The sequence below is a fragment of the Pan troglodytes genome, chromosome 2, assembly GCF_028858775.2.
Source record: "Pan troglodytes isolate AG18354 chromosome 2, NHGRI_mPanTro3-v2.0_pri, whole genome shotgun sequence".
Classification (NCBI taxonomy): Eukaryota; Metazoa; Chordata; class Mammalia; order Primates; family Hominidae; genus Pan; species Pan troglodytes.
In genome coordinates this window covers 122,917,620-122,939,261 of record NC_086015.1, presented here as the reverse complement: position 1 = coordinate 122,939,261, position 21,642 = coordinate 122,917,620, and the positions used below count along the sequence as shown (strand labels likewise).

General features: G+C 46.1%; 1 protein-coding gene across 9 annotated transcripts in view; it reads right to left on the bottom strand.

The window, feature by feature from the left end:
* Window positions 1-21,642, bottom strand: part of PLA1A (phospholipase A1 member A) — a 38,354-nt gene that overhangs the window by 4,179 nt on the left and 12,533 nt on the right. For 5 of the 9 annotated variants that reach the window (XM_063806130.1, XM_003950165.6, XM_526277.8 and 2 more), the window contains 7 exons: window positions 18,600-18,701; window positions 16,342-16,431; window positions 14,259-14,426; window positions 12,819-12,908; window positions 7,290-7,398; window positions 3,652-3,816; window positions 2,706-3,133 (listed from right to left, as the gene is read on the bottom strand). In XM_063806130.1, the coding sequence (XP_063662200.1) occupies window positions 3,049-3,133; window positions 3,652-3,816; window positions 7,290-7,398; window positions 12,819-12,908; window positions 14,259-14,426; window positions 16,342-16,431; window positions 18,600-18,701 (809 nt within the window). In that variant the 3' untranslated portion in view covers window positions 2,706-3,048. Of the gene's footprint in view, window positions 1-2,705; window positions 3,134-3,651; window positions 3,817-7,285; window positions 7,399-12,818; window positions 12,909-14,258; window positions 14,427-16,341; window positions 16,432-18,599; window positions 18,702-21,642 lie in introns of those variants that run through there. The other 4 variants (XM_009446233.5, XM_063806129.1, XR_010155293.1 and 1 more) reach the window with 3 other exon arrangements.

Below are 21,642 nucleotides of genomic sequence, written 5' to 3'. Positions count from 1 at the left end.
GCACTTGGTGGTGAATCTGCCTGTTGAATTTAATTAGTTCTGTAATAGTCTCTGTTCATGAAAAGACTGCAGCAGAGTGAGCAAAGTGGGTGTGGAAGGGAGACCCAAGTTCTGCTTTTGTTCTGCCATGGAGCAGAGTTCCGTGTTAGCTCTCCCTTTCCCTGACCCCACAGACATCCCATCTACTTAAAGCCATGTTTCCCAAAGTGTGGGCCACGTGCCCCTGGACAGGATGATTTTAGGTACCACATAGACCCAGCATTAAACAACATTCCATCTCATAGACAGTTATACATTTTTTTATATCCTTTCCATCCACTGATTACATATAGAAAAATGTTTCCATTCAGTGTTAATAATTTTTTTTTTTTGAGACAGAGTTTTGCTCTTGTTTCCCAGGCTGGAGTGCAGTGGCTCGATCTCGGCTCACTGCAACCTCCACCCCTCCGGGTTCAAGTGATTCTCCTGCCTCAGCCTCCCGAGTAGCTGGGATTACAGGCGCCTGCCACCACGCTCGGCTAATGTTTTGTATTTTTAGTAGAGACAGGGTTTCACCATGTTGGCCAGGCTTGTCTTGAACTCCAGACCACAGGTGATCTGCCTGCCTTGGCCTCCCAAAGTGCTGGACAACACCGTGGCTGGCCAGTGCTGATAAATTTTTAACATCTCTCACATACTTGCAAATTTCCCCTTTGTAGTAAAGAAAAAATTTTGCCTCCTGAACATGAAAGGAAAAAAAAAAAAAAAAAGGAAAAAACAGGCCCAGGACTTGAGCCTGCATCAGACCACAGTATCTAGTTGGAATGTTAAACATTATAATGTTCTCATTGTATTTGTTTCTAGGATTAATTTATGAGTAGAGAAACTGGTTTTTCCATGTAAGGTAATAATCCAAAGTTTCTGACTGGGAGCAAAGTAACATGTGAGAAAGTCTAACAGTGTTTAAAAATAAGAAAATATTCGCAAAGAAACCCAGGGCTATGGCCAAAAGCAGAATGGAATTTGAGGCCACTGAAAAACAGATTGAGTGAGTTTAACACCAGTTAGCATCAACATCACAAAACATGATTTCTTCTTGTTGTTGTTGTTTTTGAGACGGGGTCTCACTGTGTCTCTTAGGCTGGAGTACAGTGGCATGATCTCAGCTCACTGCAACCTCTGCCTCCTGGGTTCAAGTAATTCTTGTGCCTCAGCCTCCTGAGTAGCTGGGATTACAGGCATATGCCGCCACACTGACTAATTTCCAGCTAATTTTTTTTTTTTTTTTTGCATGTTTAGTAGAGATGGAGTTTCATCTTGTTGGCCAGGCTGGTCTTGAACTCCTGACCTCAAGTGATCCACCCGGCTTGGCCTCCCAAAGTGCTGGGATTACAGGTGTGAACCACCGCACCCGGCCCACAATATGATTTTCATCACAGAAATGTGATACGCATTTGGAAAAAAAAGCAACGAGCAGTGGGGAAAACTAAGGAAGAAGTATGTGCTAAGCAGTGTCTCCCAAGATGGCAAATGGAAGTGCAGCGTAATACAGCTCAGGGTAAGACTGTCTCTAGGGAGGAACCTGGGTGGAGTAAAGAGAAGGAAAAGGAAAGGAGGGTTTTTGGTTTGAGGCAAAATAGAAAATTGCAAGCCTACATAGCAGGGAACATGTGTATTCTTTAGACATGACTGTGATCATGCAGACAGTTAAACATCTTCGTGAGCCTCACCTGTCCTTTTGGTTGCATTTCCAAGGCCTGGACAAAGGCCAAAGCTCTCTCAGTGCCCTGGCTGACTTGGCCCAGATGAAGTAATTGCAGCCTGTTGCTTACATCATTCTCCCAGTCTTTACTGTGGAGAGTGAATCAGCAAGTCAGCAGTTTCCTTTTAAAGCTCATTTATTTATGTTTTTTAAAAAGTGAATTTAAAGAATAAAAGAATCCGAGGCAACCTGGATTTGGGAAAGTGGTGAAGGCGTGTGCCATATCTGTTAGTTCCCCACCCCCTTCCCATCCACTTTCCAACCTTCTCTGTCCTGCTGTATGCCCCGGGCCTGGTTAGGCCATGTCAATGTGTTATTTGTCCTCTGGCTTCTGTTGGGGGTCCTTAATGGGGAGCACTAGCAGGAAAATGGGGGAGGAGGAAGAGTGAAGTCAGAGAACCTGTGCTTCTGCTCCCTCCCTGCGGGGTTGCTGCTGGCTGGCTGTGTCCCTGCACTGCAGGTCTGCAGCCTTCTGGTGCTTCCCCTCCTTCTCTGGCCTCTTCACAGGTAGGGTAGTAGCAGCTTCTACTGCCAGTAGCTTCAGGGAACTGCATTATCCCTGTGGTTGCCCCACAAAAGACTTGGGCAAATTGTCCTTTTCTTAAATTCTCTTCAAATAACCCAGATTGAGCGCACCATCTGTTTTTTGGTGTGGCTGCGGCTGATACAAGGTTATTTACAAAGATCAAAGTTTGGGAAACACTAACCCAGAGGAAATCTACCTGTATTCCCCAAGATCTCTCTGATCCCTCAAACCTTCCAGATATCCAGAGGAGGTAATGGTAAGGGTTGGTAAATGGTGCCATCTTCCTCCCTACCCTTCATCCCCTCTCTTTTTCCAAGTACTTCTTTTAGTTGCTATTTTAATACCGATAATGCAATACTGTTTTCTCCAATCCCACAGAGTATAAATCTCAACTTTTTGTAGGTAACAGAATTCCATTCAAGTAAAACAATTAAATGATTCAGATACTCCATGAAGTTTTATTTTTAAAAAATTGTTTACCCTGTACATGTTTCTATTGAATCCTAAGTACGAATGCCCAAGGAGATAAAGCAAGTGCAGTTAAGTATGCATGGGAAAGCTAAAACGGGTATGTACATAAGATCGGCAAAGGAAACCAAGTTCTGTAAAATGAGTTCTCCCTCCCCTCCAGGGTAGCTGATTATGAGGAAAATAAGAAAGAGCTTTGCTTTTCTCCTTAGTAGTAATGGTCTACAATAAGCTGCACACACACATCCCTCATCACACCTCTCTCAAAAAAAAAAAAAAAAAATGCAGGGAGATGTGTCCTGCCCAGGTTAAACTACACACAGGCTATCTTCAGGTCACAGGAAACAGTCACACTTGCTTGTAAGTTCACTGGTTCAGGTAAGCAGACCATCTTTTCTCTGGAAGAGAAGAGCAATAAGAGAGCAGTGGCTGGTGAGGAGACAGGGCTTGGCATTGTGTGGCTTTTGAATTCCCATGATGTCTGGTGAAAGAAATCTGCAATCACCTACAATTAAGAGCCAGTTCCTGTGGTCCAAGTGCCCAGGGGTGGTAAGGTTAATGACATAAATGCCTTTAGAGGAAGGGAAAGGGGATGTGGATTCTGGATCCACACCCATGAATGTGACCCATGACACAGTTGGAGTGGAGGCCACAGAGGAGAAAATATGCAATGAGAAAACTTTGTTCTAATAAAATCTTACATAGAAACCAAATATGCAGAACAAATACATTGGAATTTCCCCAACCCAAGATGGTCCCACAGGAGGTTCTGGAAAACACTGGGTGTCTGTCATCTCTGCTTCTAAGATGATAATCACTATGATGAGATTGAACCTCAACAGGCAGCACATCTAACGCCAAGACTGGTCTTTGATGTGTGAGTGCATCTGGTGCGGAGGTGGATACTGGGGCTTACCTGTCATTGACAGGCAAAAGGGCAGTGCAGAACTTCCCAATAATGGTAGTCCGGTCTTTTTTCCAAACTCGGTTGGAAGACTGAAACTTGAATTTCACTTGGTTTATCTGGCACTGTGGGGTGGCATGGGCTATGATTCCTTTCCCATGGCGTTGCTGCTTAGGTCTGCAAGAAAAGGGTAAAGGGAAAGTAAATGACTGTAGCCCTTACCACCTGTACTTCCCCTTTGGCTCCGATCGGGCTCTGCTGGTGGCGCTGGTTGGCTGTCATGCACCAAGGGGTTAGCTCCTTACCACAGTCCTTTGTGTCACCCTCACCAGCCCCTCTGCCCACACCTACAGCTTTGAATATGACCAAGAAATTAGTTGTTGATTTTTTAGAATAAACAAGTGGACACTGCAACAAAATAGTAGCTCCTGGATTTTCATATCTGGAAAAACTGTTCCTCATTCTTGGATTCCTAGCTGGAGGAGATCTTCACCTTCAGATCTAATTACCCAGAAGTAGAAACCCTCTTTTAGGACATTCCTTTTCAAAGAATTCTGTGTAAGGACTTTTCTGTTTTAGGCTAAGTATGAATGTGTGGGTGGAAACAGCAACAAGAAAACATCATGAAGCGCAGACAGAGTTGGGTGGAACCCAGGTTTGTCTTCCCAGCTGTATGGCTTTGGACAAGTTACCTAACCTGGCAAGGTGGCTGTGGAGTCACATAGCAACTAGGTGTAAGTTCCAGCTTCCCTACATGCTGCTATGAACTTGAACCGTAGGGTTTGGTTCATACTGACTTCAGCTTAGGAGGCTCAGAGTGAAAATGGCACCCAGTTCTGTCTTAACCCACCCTCTTGGCTTTGCCCCCCGCCCCAGATTCCCTTTATGTTTAAAGATTCAGGCACCACTTTTGACTGAGACAAAGATGAGGGAGGAGTATGAAGTGATCAACCTAGCAGGGTGCTTCCAAAAGGGCTGTGGTACCCCCTAGGTACTAGGTACTGGAGACAAAAGCAAAAAATCGTGAGATTCAATGAGGAAAGTCTTCACGCTGAGTGCAAGGCACAGCCCAGCCAGCAGATCCTGAGGGTGGTGAGTAGGGGATCAAGGAGGGCGCCCAGCAGAGCTGCACCACCCAGCTAGGGAAGGAATTTGACTTGTGGGGCCCTTTGTGATCCTCCCTGGAATCCAAGTGGGACTCTGAGAAAGAGGAAAGAAGGAGGGCGCTGCGTTCCTCTTGGCGGGGGTCAGGGGTGGTGTGGGGAACCACCCTTGCCAACTGGGTTTCCTGTTCCTTTCTGGCCTTCGCAGAGTGGTGACAGGGCCTCTTTGTGTTCTTTTTAGTCCGGTGTTAGTCATATCACTTGTTTTTTCCTTCTGAGGGAAGATCATGTATAATTTTGTTTAAAAACCATTCCCTCTTTTTTTAAATTCACAAGTCTTTTGAAATATTTCAGAGGGAATAAATAAGATTGTTTCCTTTAAGCTTAGACAGAAGAGTTTGTAAAATACAAGGAATATGAAAAATCTTTTAAGTGCGTGGTTTGGGGAGTTGGCCCAGGTTAATTCTCCAATTAGAAGGAAATCTTAGCATCGCATAAAGCTATAGAAATTTGGAAAAAGACCACACGTAACCTCCCCATTTTTCCCCCAATTTCTGATCTGCAAGAAGTGAATCATGTTCTGGTGCCTTCTTCAAAAGAGTTATGTGAACCTCTTCATGGAGGAGGAAGCGCTAATCTGTGGATGTTGACTGGAATTACTCGGGGAGCTTTTAAAGTGTAGCTGTGGAGCCTATGCCCAGAGACCCTGATGTGATTGGTTTGGGTTGGGGGGCTTGGCGTCAGTATTTTTTAAAGCTCTCCAGGTGATTCTAACGTGCAGTCAGGGTTGTGGGTCATTTTCCTGACTCCTGCCAGTGTTGCTGGACCTACCAATGGGCTAGAAGATGATGAAAACACCCTTCTAGAAGTAGCACAACCTTGAGCGGGTCTAATGAAAGGTACTTGGCTTACCGATATCCAACCACAATCTGCAAGGCTCTGTGGGCACCTGCAGGCCTGTGCTGGAATCCTGATGGCTGTACCTAGCTGTGTGACCTTGGGTGAGCCGGAAGGAACACCAGCTAGTGGCCACGGTTTTGGGAGTGAAATGCACTCCTTCCAGCAGAAACTTGTAGTGCCTCATAGCAGAGTTCATGTCCAACATCCCAACCCGAGAAATATCTCCAAACTCACATCTGATCTCATCACTGTCCTGTTTAAAACTCCCAGTGGCTCTCCAAACTACTCTCAGGATAAAAACCTGTCCTTCAAGGCCTGGCAGGGTCTGGCTCTGACTTGCCTTTCCAGCCTCACAGCATCCCCACAACCCCAAATCTGTGCTCCAGACACACCAGAGGTGTCACATTCTCCCTAAGCCTGGCCTGGGTAGCTCCTGGAAAGCCTGCTCATCATTTCCTTGGACTCAGTCAGACTCTGTCTTCTATGCTGTCACTCTCAGGGCATTGCTCACTCATTTAAGTGTGTGTGCACTGGTCATTTCCCTGTTTGCTCTGGATTGATCTATTCCCCTGCAGGTTCCCCCACCAGCAGGTTCCAGCGAGGTCTAACCCAGTGGAAGCATGCTCAGGTGGGTGGCTGCTTTGGGCAGGGGTTCCAGAGGGGCTGCACTTCCCATGGGTTCAGCTCCTGCCAAGCAGCCTTCCCTGTGGACCCAGCTTTGCCAACTCCACTCCTGCTTTGTCCCTCTAGCCTAGGGTTGTATTGGCTCCTGTTGTGATTAATCTCTGCATTGTGTCCCCATCTCTGTTTTCCAGCTCATCCAACACACTTGTAATGAGTTCACTGTGCTAAATTCCTTCTCTTGGACCTCCTCTGTTTTCCTGACCGGACTCTCACTGAGACAGTGACATTATCTGACAATCTGTCTCCCGCTGGCTTGTGAATAATTAACCGATTGCTTTTTAAAGAAGCATGCACCATGGCTGCTGACTTCCTATCCCCTGCAGGCTGTGGCTCCCTACAGTTGGGGTTCTTTGCCCTCTCACTTCAAGCGTAGTCCCACCAGCCCCCAAGCCCAAGTCTGCCCCAACAAAGGAAGGGAATGACTACCCCCAGTTTCAGGAATCACCCAGCATCAAGCCCTCCTGGCCGCTAGTCTGGCCCTCAGCTCGCACTCCGTTGCTGACTGACCCTGTGCCTCAGATTCCATTCTGGTAACTGACCCAGAACTGCTCTCCTTTCCCAGGAGTGGGTGCTCTCCAGGCTCTGGCTAGCCCTTCCTGGGCTGGTGACTGAGGCCCTCCTCCCTACTGACATCCCTGATACCCACACTGTCTGGAGTCCAGAGTACTGTTTCCTCTCAGGGACCTGATTCCTATGTCCTCTCCACCTGTTGGGACATGCCATCCCTGCTGCCTGCTTGCCCTGCCTACTGTCATCTGAATCTGCTATACTTGGACCCACTACTGAGCAGCTCCTCAGCATGTGTCTGTGGCTGGATCTATAGTAGGTGCTGCCCCCAGCCAAGCCGGCTGGGCCCATGCATCAGCAATCACACAGTCCCTGACCTGGGATGTCCATGTGTGTAAAATGAAAAAGTAACCAACTCCTAAGGGGAGGGGTCAACCAGGTGGGACACTTACGTACATGGTGATCTTAGATGAAGAGGTGATGTTACTGCTAAGGAAGGTAACCTCGATGTTGGTGTCCTTGTTTCTCAGTTCCTTCAAGTGAAACTCCACGAGGCTGTGATGCACTAGGAAACCAAAGCACAACAGAGACTGGCCAGAGGGCAGAAGGTGCAATGGGCAAAAACCCCAGAGAGCAGCAGTGTGGTTGGGAATCTTGGCTCTATCTCTTAGTAGCTGTGTGCCCAGGAGCAGATCACCTATAATCTCAGGTCCTCAGTTTCCTCAAGTGTAAATTGAGGATAATAAAAATAGACACTTGGCTGGGCGCAGTGGTTCACGCCTGTAATCTCAGCACTTTGGGAGGCCGAGGCGAGTGGATCACCTGAGGTCAGGAGTTTGAGACCAGTCTGACCAACATGGTGAAACCTCATCTCTACTAAAAATATAAAAATTAGCCAGGTGTGGTGGCGGGTGCCTGTAATCCCAGCTACTCAGGAGGCTGAGACAGGAGAATCGCTTGAACTGAGGAGGCAGAGGTTGCAGTGAGCAGAAATTGCACCACTGCACTCCAGCCTGGGCGGCAGAGCAAGACTCCGTCTAAAAAAAAAAAAAAATAGATACCCTAGGTCTGAAATAAGTGGGTTAATATGTATGAAGTTCTCAGGACAGTGCTTGTGCCTAGGAAGCATTCAGTAATGCTAGTTTTTGTTATTTTGTAATACTAATGTTTTACTTCCCCTTGTTTGCTGACATATTCATGGTGGGATGATCTTGAATGAGCCAAAATGCATCTATCATATACAGCTATCTTTTGTTTGTGTCCCCTCCAAGTTCATGTTTAAACTGAATGCTCTGTGCAACAGTATTGAGAGGTGGGGCCTTTGAGGGAAGGGATTAAGTCATGAAGGCTCTACTATCATGAATGAAATAGTGCCTTATAGAAGGGCTCAAGGGAATTGGCAGGGCCCTTATTTGACCTCCTGCATTCTGCTGTGTGTGAACACGGTGTCTGTCCCCTCTGGAGAATGCAACAGCAAAGCACCTTCTTGGGAGCAGAAAGTGCAACCCTTATAGACATGGAGTGCCGGCGCCTTGATCTGGGACTTCCCAGCCTCCAGAGCTGTGGGAAAATAAATTTCTGAGCTTTGTAAGTTACCCAGTCTCAGGTACTGTGTCATAGTAGCACAAATAGACTAAGACATAAACTAAAGATTTAACTCATAAGGTCAGGCGTGGTGGCTCACTCTTGTAATCCCAGCACTTTGGGAGGCCAAGGCGGGTGGATCACCTGAGGTCAGGAGTTTGAGACCAGCCTAGCCAATATGGTGAAACCCTGTCTCTACTAAAAATATAAAAATTAGCCAGGCATGGTGGCAGGCACCTGTAACCCCAGCTACTAAGGAGGCTGAAGCAGGAGAAGCATTTGAACCCAGGAGGCAGAGGTTGCAGTGAGCCGAGATGGTGCCATTGCATTACAGCTTGGGTGACAAGAGTGAAACTCTGTCTCAAAAAAAAAAAAAAAAAAAAAAAAAAAGAAAGAGAGAATTAACTCATTAAATACAGCAACGGCCCTGCTCCCTCTCCACACACCCAGCGTCAGGGAAGCAGGCTGTGTGTGTAGGAGACTGCTCCTCTCCCTGCGGCCGCTGGTTACCTATGTGGCATCCAGACTCTCCCTTGAGCAGCATGGACACTGGAGCTCTCAAAGTGAGTGTCGCCAACATAGACTGGGTGTACAGCCTGGGCCATGGTGATACCCCTGGGACCTGCTGTCCCTCTGGCAAGAGAAGGTAAGAAAGATTACAGGCCAGGCATAGTGGCTCATGCCTGAAATCCTAGTACTTTGGGAGGCCAAGGTGGGCAGATCACTTGAGCCCAGGAGTTCAAGACCAGCCTGGGCCACATGGCAAGACCCAGTCTCTACAAAAAAACAAAAACAAAAAATTAGTTGGGCATGTGGTGTGTACCTGTAGTCCCAGCTATTTGGGAGGCTGAGGTGGGAGGATCACCTGAGCCCAGGAGGTTGTAGCTGCAGTGAACTGTGACTGTGCCACCACACTCCAGCCTGGGTGACAGTGGGAGACCCTGTCTCAAAAAAAATCAAAATTAAAAATTTTAAGAAAAGCCAGGCGCAGTGGCTCATGCCTGTAATCCCAGCACTTTGGGAGGCTAAGGCAGGCAGATCATCTGAGGTCAGGAGTTCGAGACCAGCCTGGCCAACATGGTGAAACACCGTCTCTACTAAAAATACAAAAAAATTAGCCGGGTGTGGTGGTGGATGCCTGTAGTCCCAGCTACTCGGGAGGCTGAGGCAGACGAATTGCTTGAACCCAAGAGGCAGAGGTTGCAGTGAGTCAAGATCGTGCCACTGCACTCCAGCCTAGGTGACAGAGCGAGAGTCTGTCTCTAAATAAATAAATAAATAAGAAAAGAAAGATTACAGTTTCCCTAACACACTGTCCTTTTTTTTTACTAAGGGGTAGGTGCACCTGGTGGCATTTTGCAATCACTTTAGTCTCGGAATTTTCCCAGGCTCCTTTGGTGATGGGAACATAGCTAGAGATGCAATCCTTTGCCTCTACTCTACCTGTACTTTTTCATTTGCCATATTTTATGGGCTAACATTGGGGAGGGGAACATAAACTGAATGCAGGTGAACTCAGCACTAAGTTGAAGGAGTGCTATGGCCCATCTGGGCTCCCTGGGGTTAGGAACAGGGCTCACCAAAAGGTGCCAAGATGCCAAGAACCCACAAGAAGAAAGGGGCCTTGAATGCTTCCCCTCCACAGAGGAGGACATCTTACACCACACCCCGTCTGTCTCTCCTTCTCAGATGTTACTATGGGATATCAATTGTTATGGGGACGGGCAAGGGCTGAACTGGAAAGGATGATATTTGCAATGTGGAAAAAATAGCTAACTTACAGAAGCTTTAGGAATTTAATTCTCAGGGCTGAGTTTGCTATATTATATTATTAATACTTCTTCCTTTGCTAGCAAGTATCATTGATTAAGAAAGTTTTCTAAGATTCTGTCTTCTTCTTCCTCTTCTTCTTCTTCTTCTTCTTCCTCCTCCTCCTCTTCCTCTTCTTCTCCTTCTCCTTCTTCTTTCTTCAGAAACAGGTTCTTGCTCTCTTGCCCAGGCTGGAATGCACTGGCACAATCAGCTCACTGCAGCCTCGAACTCCTCTCCTCAAGCAACCCTCCCACCTCAGCCTCCCGAAGTGCTGGGATTACAGACGTGAGCCACTGCACCTGGCCTACTTCTTTCTTCACTTACCCTGGAGGCCCCAAGGGAGCCAGGCCTAATGTTGGGTGGGTGGGAATTAGTGGAATCAAATCTGCACAGGAACATGTCTCATGTCGTACAACACAGAGTCCTGAGTGGTTGGTCAGGAGGCCTGGATCCAAGGCCCAACCCTGCTGCTTACAAGCCATGCTGCCTTGCCTAAGACACTGAGCCTCTCCATGCCTCAGTTCCCTCATCTGCAAGCCATAGCCCTCAACTTATCACACAGGACATGGTAAGGATGGAGTGAAGTAATGGAGAAAAGGTACACTACGTGAAAAACTGTTCTATGAGGGAATATATTGTTTAAAAATTATTATTTGGTAGAAGATCCTCTGCCCATGCTGGCGCATGCCTGGCACAGGTCAACGTTGCTGAAGTCAAAGCAGGCCAAGGGTGCCAGGCATGGGAGCCCAGTGCCATGATGGCCTGAGAGTGGCTGGAGAGCTGCTGGTCCCTACCCCCTCCCTACCCATATCTGTCCAGGGAGAGCAGGGAGGACTCCGCTTCCATCCCTAGAAGTGACAGCTCAAGGCAGAGCATGCCTGTTTATGTGCCCCTCTGTGGTTTTGGAACCAACAGGGCTACGCTTCTGAAGGTGTGGGGAGGTGGTCTCACAACAAATACAAAACAGTCAGAAAAAGCATGGCCCTGTGAACCCCCTCAGCAGGGACCTTAACATGCTGTTAGTCTCCAGGCATTCCCCACACTTTCCTGCCGGGTATATTCTTAGCTGCACAGACACAGAGGCACCAGCTCAGGTTGCTGTGAATCTGCCCAGCAGCTGGAATTAGAAGTCAGGACATCTGGTCCTGGCAGCACCACCTCCACCACCAGACAAAACATCCTCCCGCATGCCAACTCTGATGGGGTGGCGCTGACAGAAGGGGAGCTGAGACATACGGCCTGCGGACAGCAGGTTCTCAGAAGATGGAAGCATGGTGGTGGTGAGGAAGGAGTATAGAGTTTACAGTCAGGAGACCTGGAGTTGAGTTCTGACCTTTTCACCCAGCTGTGGAGACTTGGGCATGCCACTTGGTCTCTCAGAGCTTCCCTTTCCTTAAGTCTCCCAGTTGGGTTGTTGAAAGAGCTGATAAGGACATGAAAAGCCCACAGTTGACTCTGTAGTCCACTTTGCTCCTAAGAGGTAGCCAAAAATTTTCTCTGGCATGAAGATACAAACACCCTAACTATTCTTCTCCCAAATTCTCTGATTGACTAAGGGAAGGAAATTATTACTGATTGGGTTCCAGTCCCTGTGCTAGTGATCTCCTGTGCACCATTTTATTTTATACTCACAATTGGTTCTTTAAAGTAGGTACTGTTATGGTTCCCATTTTCACATAAGGATATAGAGTTCAGAGAGTTTAAATAACTTGTTCCTGATCACACAGCTGGTAAGCGGAGAAGCTGAGATTTGAATCCAGGTCCAGGTGAACACAGAGTCTGAGCTCTAGGCTCCATGTCATATGGCACCAGGCCTTCTGGTACCAGGAAGATATTTTCACAAAGATCCCTGCACTGACTTGACACAAGCTGATCAGAAAATCAGTTAAAATTGGGTGGCATGTAGTTTATCATCCAAGCCGGCATACTTTATCCTGTACACATGATAAAGCAAACAGGACCCCGGGATAACCAGCATAAACCAGGAAGTATAGTCACCCTAGTTAAGATGCACATAGCATAGGGAAGGATGATGGTTTAGCTTGTAATGTATTTCATGGATTCTGGACACATTTTTATTTCACATTTAACATCGTTACAATCACCAGCATCCTAGCTTCAAGGAAATGCCATGGTTAGGAGCAACAGTGAGAAGCTGGAATGCATCTGTGAAGGCGAAGGAGACCAGAGGGAAAGGTTCAGTATTCCCCAGGGACCCCAACCTTGGAGGCTGCCAGGGTGAGAACCACATAGGGTGGGCGCCAAGAAGTGGGAAATGAGAGTGCAGAAAGGAGGCAGCTGGAGGACACTCCTAAACATCACTTGAGAGAGAAGACCCACTAGAGGGTAAATTTTGAGGGTAAGAGGAAATACGATCAGTAGATAGACGGTAAGAAGCCCCCAAGTCCTCATCTGAAGAGCAATCGGTTGGACTCACTCTGAAAGTTTTGGTTCAGACCAGGGGCTGTTGCCACACCTCTGGTGATGCCTTTGCCCTTATCATTCACTCCCACCCAGGCTACCACACTGGGCTGGACTCCTCTGGCGGTGCCCTGGCAGAGCTGAGCTCATGCATTTCCCCCTACTCACTGCAGTACGGAGCACTGGAAGTAGTCAGGAGGTAGACTTTCACTTCCTTGGGGAGCGGCTCTATCTTGACACCACCTTGTTCCACCAGTCCTGGAAATAAAGAAGCAAAGACAGCAGAGTCCTGAGAAGGCTATCTTAGGGTCCCACAGCACCAAGCCACGTGTTTATTAATTCATGCACCCATTTATTCCACGGACATCTACACCGTACACGCACTATGTGCTGTATTCTAAGGTGAGTCCTGGGATCCCAGCAACTCGGTCCAGTGGGCAGTAAACACACACATAAACGGAAATATGCTTTTCAGATCATCTGACTCATTCTTGGCAGGTTATTATAAGAAATCTGACACTAATCTGTCTCTAACTTGCAAAACCAATCTCCTATAGTAGTTGTTTTCATGACATTTATATCCCGTGCAGTGGGAGCATGGTGAAGCAGGAAGTGTTTGACCTGAAGACTAGTGGATGACAGGTGGGGAGAGGGCATTCTGGGAAGAGAGTATGGTTAGGACCAAGGCACACAGGTGAGGAAGCCCGATGTACACTTGGAAGTACAAGTAGTTAGCACCACCAGGTGTTCAGTGCAAGAGAAAGTGTAGTGAGAGATGAGGCTGGGCAGACAGTGTGAGGTGGCTATTATGTCTGTGGGTCCATGGCATCTAGGGGAAACTGACATATGCACAATGAGTAGGAAATAATGATGACTGGTTCTATCATTGGAGCTACCCTACTTTACTATTTTGTCAAGCTGGTACCCATTTCACTCATATAAGCAGTGACAGGCTGCTGCAGTTGAGTGGCAGCCAGGGGTAGCGGGAAGTGAGAGAGTGCGGGAGGGAGAGAAACCATTTCCACTGCCCAGGAGTTTTTTCTGGAGCTCTTCATCCTGGATAACCACAGGATATGCATAGCAATGATCTACACAAGTGAGTTAGAGGCCAGATCCTGCAGCCTTCCTGGCATCCTTTCCCCAGACTGGCCTGGATCATCCAGGAAGGTGCCCAAGTCCTCCAGCAACTAGGCATCCCCCCAGCTCTCACGAGGCCACCAGAATATCCGAACTGTAATGTGGGTCTTGTGTTCCACTCTTAGGGATTCCCCACCATAGATTTAGGGTCTATGAAGAACTGGAGAATGACCAGAAGTGAGAAAGACCTATAAGCAGCATCTGGTCTGAGAGTGGAGGAACCTGTATGTGGGAAGGGTGTGTGTGGGGCAAGGATGGCTATAGGGAACACTATAGAGAGTGAGGGGTGGGGCACGAGAACCAACTGTCCACCTCCAAGTAAGAACAGGCTGAGCACCTCATCGCTTAATTTTCTTTTCCCCAATTGGATAGAATTCTTGACCATAGGACATCAGGACATTAAGAGGGGACAACTAGCAGGGCTTGAACTTCCCCCCATTGTCAAAGGAAGTCAAAGGGGTAGCACTTTACCTATCCTTGGGCAGGAAAGCAGAAAAGGGTTAAAGCAATCCAGACAGCGTCCAGCAAGGAAGGCCTTGTAGCTGGCACAGGGAAAGGCCATCAGTGGACAGGAATTCTCCAGGGCGCTGATGTAGAGGTGCACAGCCCTCATGTGATCACAGATCAGATAACTATAACCTGAACAGAGAAAAAACACAACCAAGGTTTCAGTCAAGACAAATAGAAATCTATGCTGTTTACTGAAACTCTATTGAATTTTATATTCCAGCAAGCTGTAAATACATGCATGGGAGTCCCCTCAAATCACTTTTTCAAAATATTAGTGTACATGGTTACTACATTCTACTTTTTTCATTTTACTTTTCCTGAGATACATAAGCATAATCCATCAAGAAAATTGCTTGATTTGAGATGCATTCTTTTTTTTCGTTTCTTTTCTTTTCTTTTTTTTGAGACGGAATCTCACTCTGTCACCCAGGCTGGAGTGTAATGGCATGATCTTGGGCCACTGCAACCTCTGCCTCCTGGGTTTAAGCAATTTTCCTGCCTCAGTCTCCTGAGTAGCTGGGATTACAGGCGCACACCACCATGCCTCACAAATTTTTGTATTTTTCATAGAAACAGGGTTTTGCCATATTGGCCAGGCTGGTCTCAAACTCCTGACCTCAGGTGATCCACCTGCCTCAACCTCCGAGAGTGCTGAGATTACAGGTGTGAGCCACCATGCCTGGCCTTGAGATGGATTATATGATCATGCAAACTCTCCTTCATAAAATGGGAATATATAGAGAGTTGATGATGCTGCCCCATTTCTCAAAATGGGTATTTGTGCATATTTTTACCTCCATTATCATCAGCCATACAACCAATTTTTTACAACCTCATTATACCCTACCCAGCAGTGAGACTGCTGCATCAGCCGCCGTTTGTGGTCACTCTCTACACCCAATGTGCTGAGGCTCACCGGGCCAAATGACTGATATGCCAAATTTGTCAAATATCCCAGTTTACCAAAACTTATTTCACTGTTATTTACTATTTAAGTTTGCAGCATTCAACATTGGATAAATTGGCTGGAACTAAGAAGTATGTGGTGAGCTGTATACAACTCCAGGGTCCTGGGGTCTTAAAACTCTCCCTGCACCTTGAGACCTCGTTGCTGAGACCTGCAACCAAGGCCAAGCAATATTTTGACTTTCCTTTCCCCTGTGGTTGGGACACTCTGTATGGCCAAGCTCTTTCCAGTTGCAACACGGAGCTGGGGCAGAGACAAACTAAACCCTTCTCAAATTGTGTTATGAAGAAAAAATGAAAAGTGGTCAATTGAAATGCCACCAAATCTTCAAAAGCCATTGAAACCAAACTATCCTATTTTATCAGAATTGCTGAGAAATTCGCAAATTGCGAAAAGAAGCATGTTTTTGGAAAACTAGTACATTTGGTAAAATAGATCAGTAGTTATTCGATAAGATTGTCAAAGGAATCCTTAAAATGTTAGAAATTTGGTAAAGCAAGAAAAGACTAAAAACATAGTAAACAGAAATCAGCATTTTAAATTTTTACATGAAATTCTGATATATTGGCTATATTCATAAGATAAAAGAAAACCAAATAATTATTGACCTTAGATTTTGACAAATTTAGTCTGCTAAGAATATATCAATAAATATATTTTTAAAAATTCCAGAAGGCTGTATTTAAAGAGAGGAAATGTACAGTCATTGAATGTGTTCAAAAAGATCATCTTGAAAACAATTTTAGAGAACTGTTTGAGTTGGTAAATATGGTGAAATGGCTGGGCAGTGAATTGATCCTTCTGCTCACCAGCTTTGGGCACGATGGCTTGCCTCTGCCACAGCAAGGCTCTGTAGAGGATGCAGTTGGTGTGGACTGTGCCACACCCTCCCCTCAAATGCCTGGGCTCTGAAGACATCCATCCTTGAATACATTCTGAGTAAAGCGTTATGGGACATAGCAAAGGACACTGTCAAGTAGACCCTCTATGGCCTACTCTGGCTGACTCAACACAAAAGCTGTTGGTGAATTCCAATCTCTGGGGTTGCCAAATTCCAGATTGTACTGGCTTTCTGACCTGCGTAAAAGAAGGTGGGGCAGCCAGGTTGGTCTTGGCCTCCGTTGACGAAGTAGTCCACATGTCCAACGGGAATCCGAATACCCAAATCTGAAAGGAGGCACAACTCCATTAACTTCCTTACTTCAGGGGGTCGGCTCACAGCAGACCTCAAACTCTGACCTTGGGAGCCCACCCACTCTCTGCCACGTCACTTCTAAGTGCTGTGAGACTTCACAGGATGAGCCCTCAGACAGATTTCTTTTCTTTTCTTTTTCTTTTTTTTTTTTTTTTTTTGAGACTTTTTTTTTTCGCTCTCTCACTCTTGTCACCCAGGCTGGAGTGCAGTGGTGCGATCTTCTCTCACTGCAACCTCCGCCTCCCGGATTCAAGCGATTCTCCTGCCTCAGCAGGAGTAGCTGGGATTACAGGCGGATGCCACCACACCCGGCTAGTTTTTGTGTTTTTTTAGTAGAGACAGGGTTTCACCATGTTAGTCAGGCTGGTCTTGAACTCTTGACCTCAGGTGATCCACCCACCTCAGCCTCCCAGTTTTCTAAAGGGATTTTTCATGCTAAAAGGAACCAAAGAGATTCTGTTGGTAAGATGCTCATATTTGCCTAAGAAAATCAAGAAAAATATCCTGTAACACAAGTTTTTGTAACTCAGTAAATGTTATAAACTTGGTAAATTTCCTCATTGAGTAGTTTTGGTTTTCCTTTGAGTAATAGTTCAGATAAACGTGTATGGGGTCACATTTCCACAGTCTCCCCAAAAACATATCTTTGTGCTCTCCTGACTGAGTGGAAATAGGACATGGCTCCAGAGCTGAGATAAGAGAGCATCCTCTGCCCTCTTTCTGTCTCTGTGACCAACTCCTGGACCCTCTGCTGTGGCAGACTTGAGCCCTCAGACTGGCTCAGGCCCAGCTGCCGAAGACCCCGACTTTCTCCTTCTGTCATCTGTCAGTATTGGAAGAAATTGTGTATTATTTGCTTACTGCCATCGACCTGGAGGTTAAGCAATGACCTAGAAGCCATCCTTGAGTCTTGCCTTTCCCTCATACCCCACATGCGGCCCATCATGAGTCTAGTCAGCTCTACCTCCAAAACATATTTTGAATCTGTCTACTTCTCTCTGTCTTTACTGCCACCACCTTTGCCCAAGCCACCATCATCTCTCACCCGGACCCCTACTGCAGACACTCTCTAATGGGCATCCGGGCTTCCCTTCATGACTCCTACGGTCCACGTAGCCTGTAAGCTCCATGTAGGCAGGGACCTCATTCAATGTGTTGATTGCTGCCATATTCTCAGTACCTGCCACGTAGCTTAATAAATATTGATTGAATAAATTGAATGTTTTTTTTTTTAAGTCACATCAGGGAGAGGCTCCAACTTTGAAGGGGCCTGAGAGGCCTTGCTTAGGTAAATGGGTACCTAATAAGTCACATATTTAGCAAATTTAAGGATAGAAAGGATTCACTTTTTTTTTTTTTTTTTTTTGAGACGAAGTCTCGCTCTGTCACCCAGGCTGGAGTGCAGTGGCAAGATCTCCGCTCACTGCAAGCTCTGCCTCCTGGGTTCAGGGCATTCTCCTGCCTCAGCCTCCAGAGTAGCTGGGACTACAGGCGCCTACCACCACGCCCGGCTAATTTTTTGTATTTTTAGTAGAGACGGGGTTTCACTGTGTTAGCCAGGATGGTCTCTATCTCCTGACTTCCTGATCCACCTGCCTTGGCCTCCCAGAGTGCTGGGATTACTGGCGTGAGCCACCGTGCCCGGCCCGGAAGAGAGATTCTTATTCTCCACTGGACTGAAGGGCCAAGCTTGTCATCTGGGGAGGAGGGAAGTTGTGACAGGCCTGCCTGCCTGGGGAGTGGAATGGCCCAGTACCTTGGGACCAGGCACACCCAACCTAAAAAAGCTTCATGACTTTCCCGTAAGTCAGCCAGGCAGCAATGCCCTACCCAGTACTGCTCAGCACACTGTTATTACTGCATTCATTTGAATCAGAAAGTAAGACTCATAACCAAATACTTTTGGTCTATAAATGAGAATCCTCTTGCCTACAGTAGCTGAAAATACAACCATTCACCTCAGTGGTCAGAGACAGAGCTGGAAGAGACTTTCAATAGCATTTTGGTAAACTCTTCACTGTGCAACAGAAGCTCAGAGAGGGTCAGGGCATCTCTGCCCAGGGCCACAGAGCTAGATGCCAGCCTCCTAGGTGCTGCCTTGAGCTCATTCCCTCATCCCAGGAAGGTCACCCCAGCTCACTGTCAGTGTCTGTGTGGATGGCTTCCACGAAGAGGGCATCTCCGGCATCCAAGCGCTCTTCCACACTGGCCCTGGTGTACTCAGGTCCAGCGGGGTCCAGGCCTGTGAGAAGAGACTGATATGAGGGACCTCTTTCCTCTCAGCTGCAGGAACATTCATGGACCCACCACACACCCACCCTTCCAGTGCAGATCATAGACTCTCCCAGAAAAGACCCAAGGGTTGGGAGAATTAGCTGAGGACCACCTTCCTCAGGAAACCCCACTCTCTGTTGTCTCTCTAGAGGTAACCTCTCAATGACCCAGTTTCTCTGGCTCCAAGATGAGCTTGAGGCTGGGCGCGGTGACTCACGCCTGTAATCCCAGCACTTTGGGAGGCCGAGGCAGGCGGATCACGAGGTCAGGAGATCAAGATCATCCTGGCTAACATGGTGCAACCCCGTCTCTACTAAAAACACAAAAAATCAGCTGGGCGTAGTGGCGGGCGCCTGTAGTTCCAGCTACTCGGGAGGCTGAGGCAGAAGAATGGCGTGAACCCGGGAGACAGAGGTTGCAGTAAGCCAAGATCGCGCCACTGCACTCCAGCCTGGGCAACAGGGCGAAACTCCATCTCAAAAAAAAAAAGATGACCTTGATAACACCAATTATTTGATAGAAGTTAATGTAATGTAAAGCTTGTTACTACCTTCATGTAGTAATAACAATAGCTAAATTTCTTCAAGCAGTTACTATGTACCAGGCCTTATGCCGGGCAGTTTTACACACTCTAGTCCTCATCATAACACAGTGATTACTGTGAATACTACTATTCCCATCTCTCAGTTTGGATCCCTTCCCTTCCCCGTACAAAAAGCAGACCCTGCCACAAGAGTTCAAAGTAGATTTGGGGAAAAGTCTCAGAAAGCATGGTGAGGGAGTGGGAAAATAGGTCAGAGAATAAAGGAAAATAGTAGTGAGTAGGTTATCCCCATGGGCTCTCACCCCAGTGGGGCACCTCTTTGAGATTCTGTAAAACAAGACCCAAAATTATCCCACCAAAAGGCTAGGAAGCTGAGGGTTTTTGCCACACAACTCCAGTCCCTTATTAACTGAGAGTGGCTCTGGAAGCATAAAGTCCTCCACACTTTTACATGTATATAACAAAACTGTCTAAAGTTTATTTCCACAGTGGGCCAAGGAGTTGTGGGCTGTTACAACCATTTTACAGATATAGAAAGTGAGGCTGAGAAAGAAATAAAAGGGGAAGTGCTTGCCAGAGCAATCAGGCAAGAGAAAGAAATAAAAGGCATCTAAATAGGAAAAGCAGAAGTCAAATTGTCTCTCTTCATCAATGATATGATTCTAGAGCACCCTAAAGGTTTGACCAAAGACTTCTAGACCTGATAAACAACTCCAGCAAAGTCTCAGGACACAAAATCAATGTACAAAAGTCAGTTGCATTTCTATGTACCAATAACATTCAAGCTGAGAGCCAAATCAGGAATGCAATCTCATTTATGATAGTCACACACAAAAATAAAGTACCTAGGAACACACCTAACCAAAACAGCAAAAGATCTGTACAAGGATAACTCTAAAACCCTGCTAAAAAAAAATCATAGGTGACACAAACAAATGGAAAAGTATTCTATGCTTTTTGCATAGTATTTGCCAAAGTATTCAGTATTCTATGCAGGGTTAGAAGAATAAATATCATTAAAATATCCATTTTGCCCAAAGCAATCTACAGATTCAGTGCTATCCCTACCAAATTACCAATGTCATTTTTCACAGAATTATAAAAATCTATTCTAAAATTCATATGGCACAAAAAAAGAACCCAAATAGCCAAGGCAATCCTAAGCAAAAAGAATAAAGCTGGGCATATCACACTACCCAATTTCAAACTATACTACAAGCCTACAGTAACCAAAACAGTATGGTACTGGTACAAAAATAGATACATAGGCCAATGGAACAGAATAGGGGCCCCTGAAATAAAGAAGCACTCCTACAGCCGTCAGACCTTTGACAAAGTTGACAAAAATTAACACTTTTTTTAGAGGAAAAGATACCCTATTCGATAAATGGTGTGGGAAAACTGGCTGACCATATGCAGGAGAATGAAACTGGACCCCTACCTCTCACCATATACAAAAATTACTCAAGAAGGACTAAAGACTTAAATGTAAGACCTCGAACTGTAAAAATCCTAGAAGAAAATCTGGGAAATACTCTCCTGAATATTAGCCTAGGCAAAGCATTTATGACCAAGTCCTCAAAAGCAAATGAAACAAAAACAAAAATTGACAAGTGAGACTTAATTAAACTGAAGACCTTCTGTACAGCAAAAGAAACAACCAATGGAGTAAACAGACAACCTACAGAATGGGGAAAATATTCACAAACTATGCATCTGACAAAGGACTAATATCCAGAATCTATAAGGAACTTGAACAAATCAACAAGAAAAAAACAAATAACCCCATTAAAATGAGGGTGAAGGACATGAAAAGAGACTTCTTGAAAGAAGACATACAAGTGGCTAACAAACATATGAAAAAATGCTCAACATCACTAATCATCACACCATGGTATACCATCTCACACCAGTCAGAATTGCTATTATAAAAAAGTGAAAAATAAATAAATAGATGTTGGCAAGGCTGCAGAGAAAAGGGAATACTTATACACTGTTGGTGGGAATGTAAATAAGTTCAGCCACTATGGAAAGCAATCTGAAGATTCCTCAAAGAACTAAAAATAAAATCACCATTTGACTCAGCAATCCCATTACTAGATATATACCCAAAGGAAAAGAAATTCTTCTACCAAAAGGATACCTGCACTGGTATATTCATTGCAACACTATTCACAATAGCAAAGACTTGGAATCAACCCAGGTGCCCACCAATGGTAGACTGGATAAAGAAACTGTGGTACATATACCCTATGGAATTCTACATAGCTATAAAAAAGAATGAAATTGCGTGAACCCCGGGGGGCGGAGTGTGCAGTGAGCCGAGATCGCGCCACTGCACTCCAGCCGGGGCGACAGCGAGACT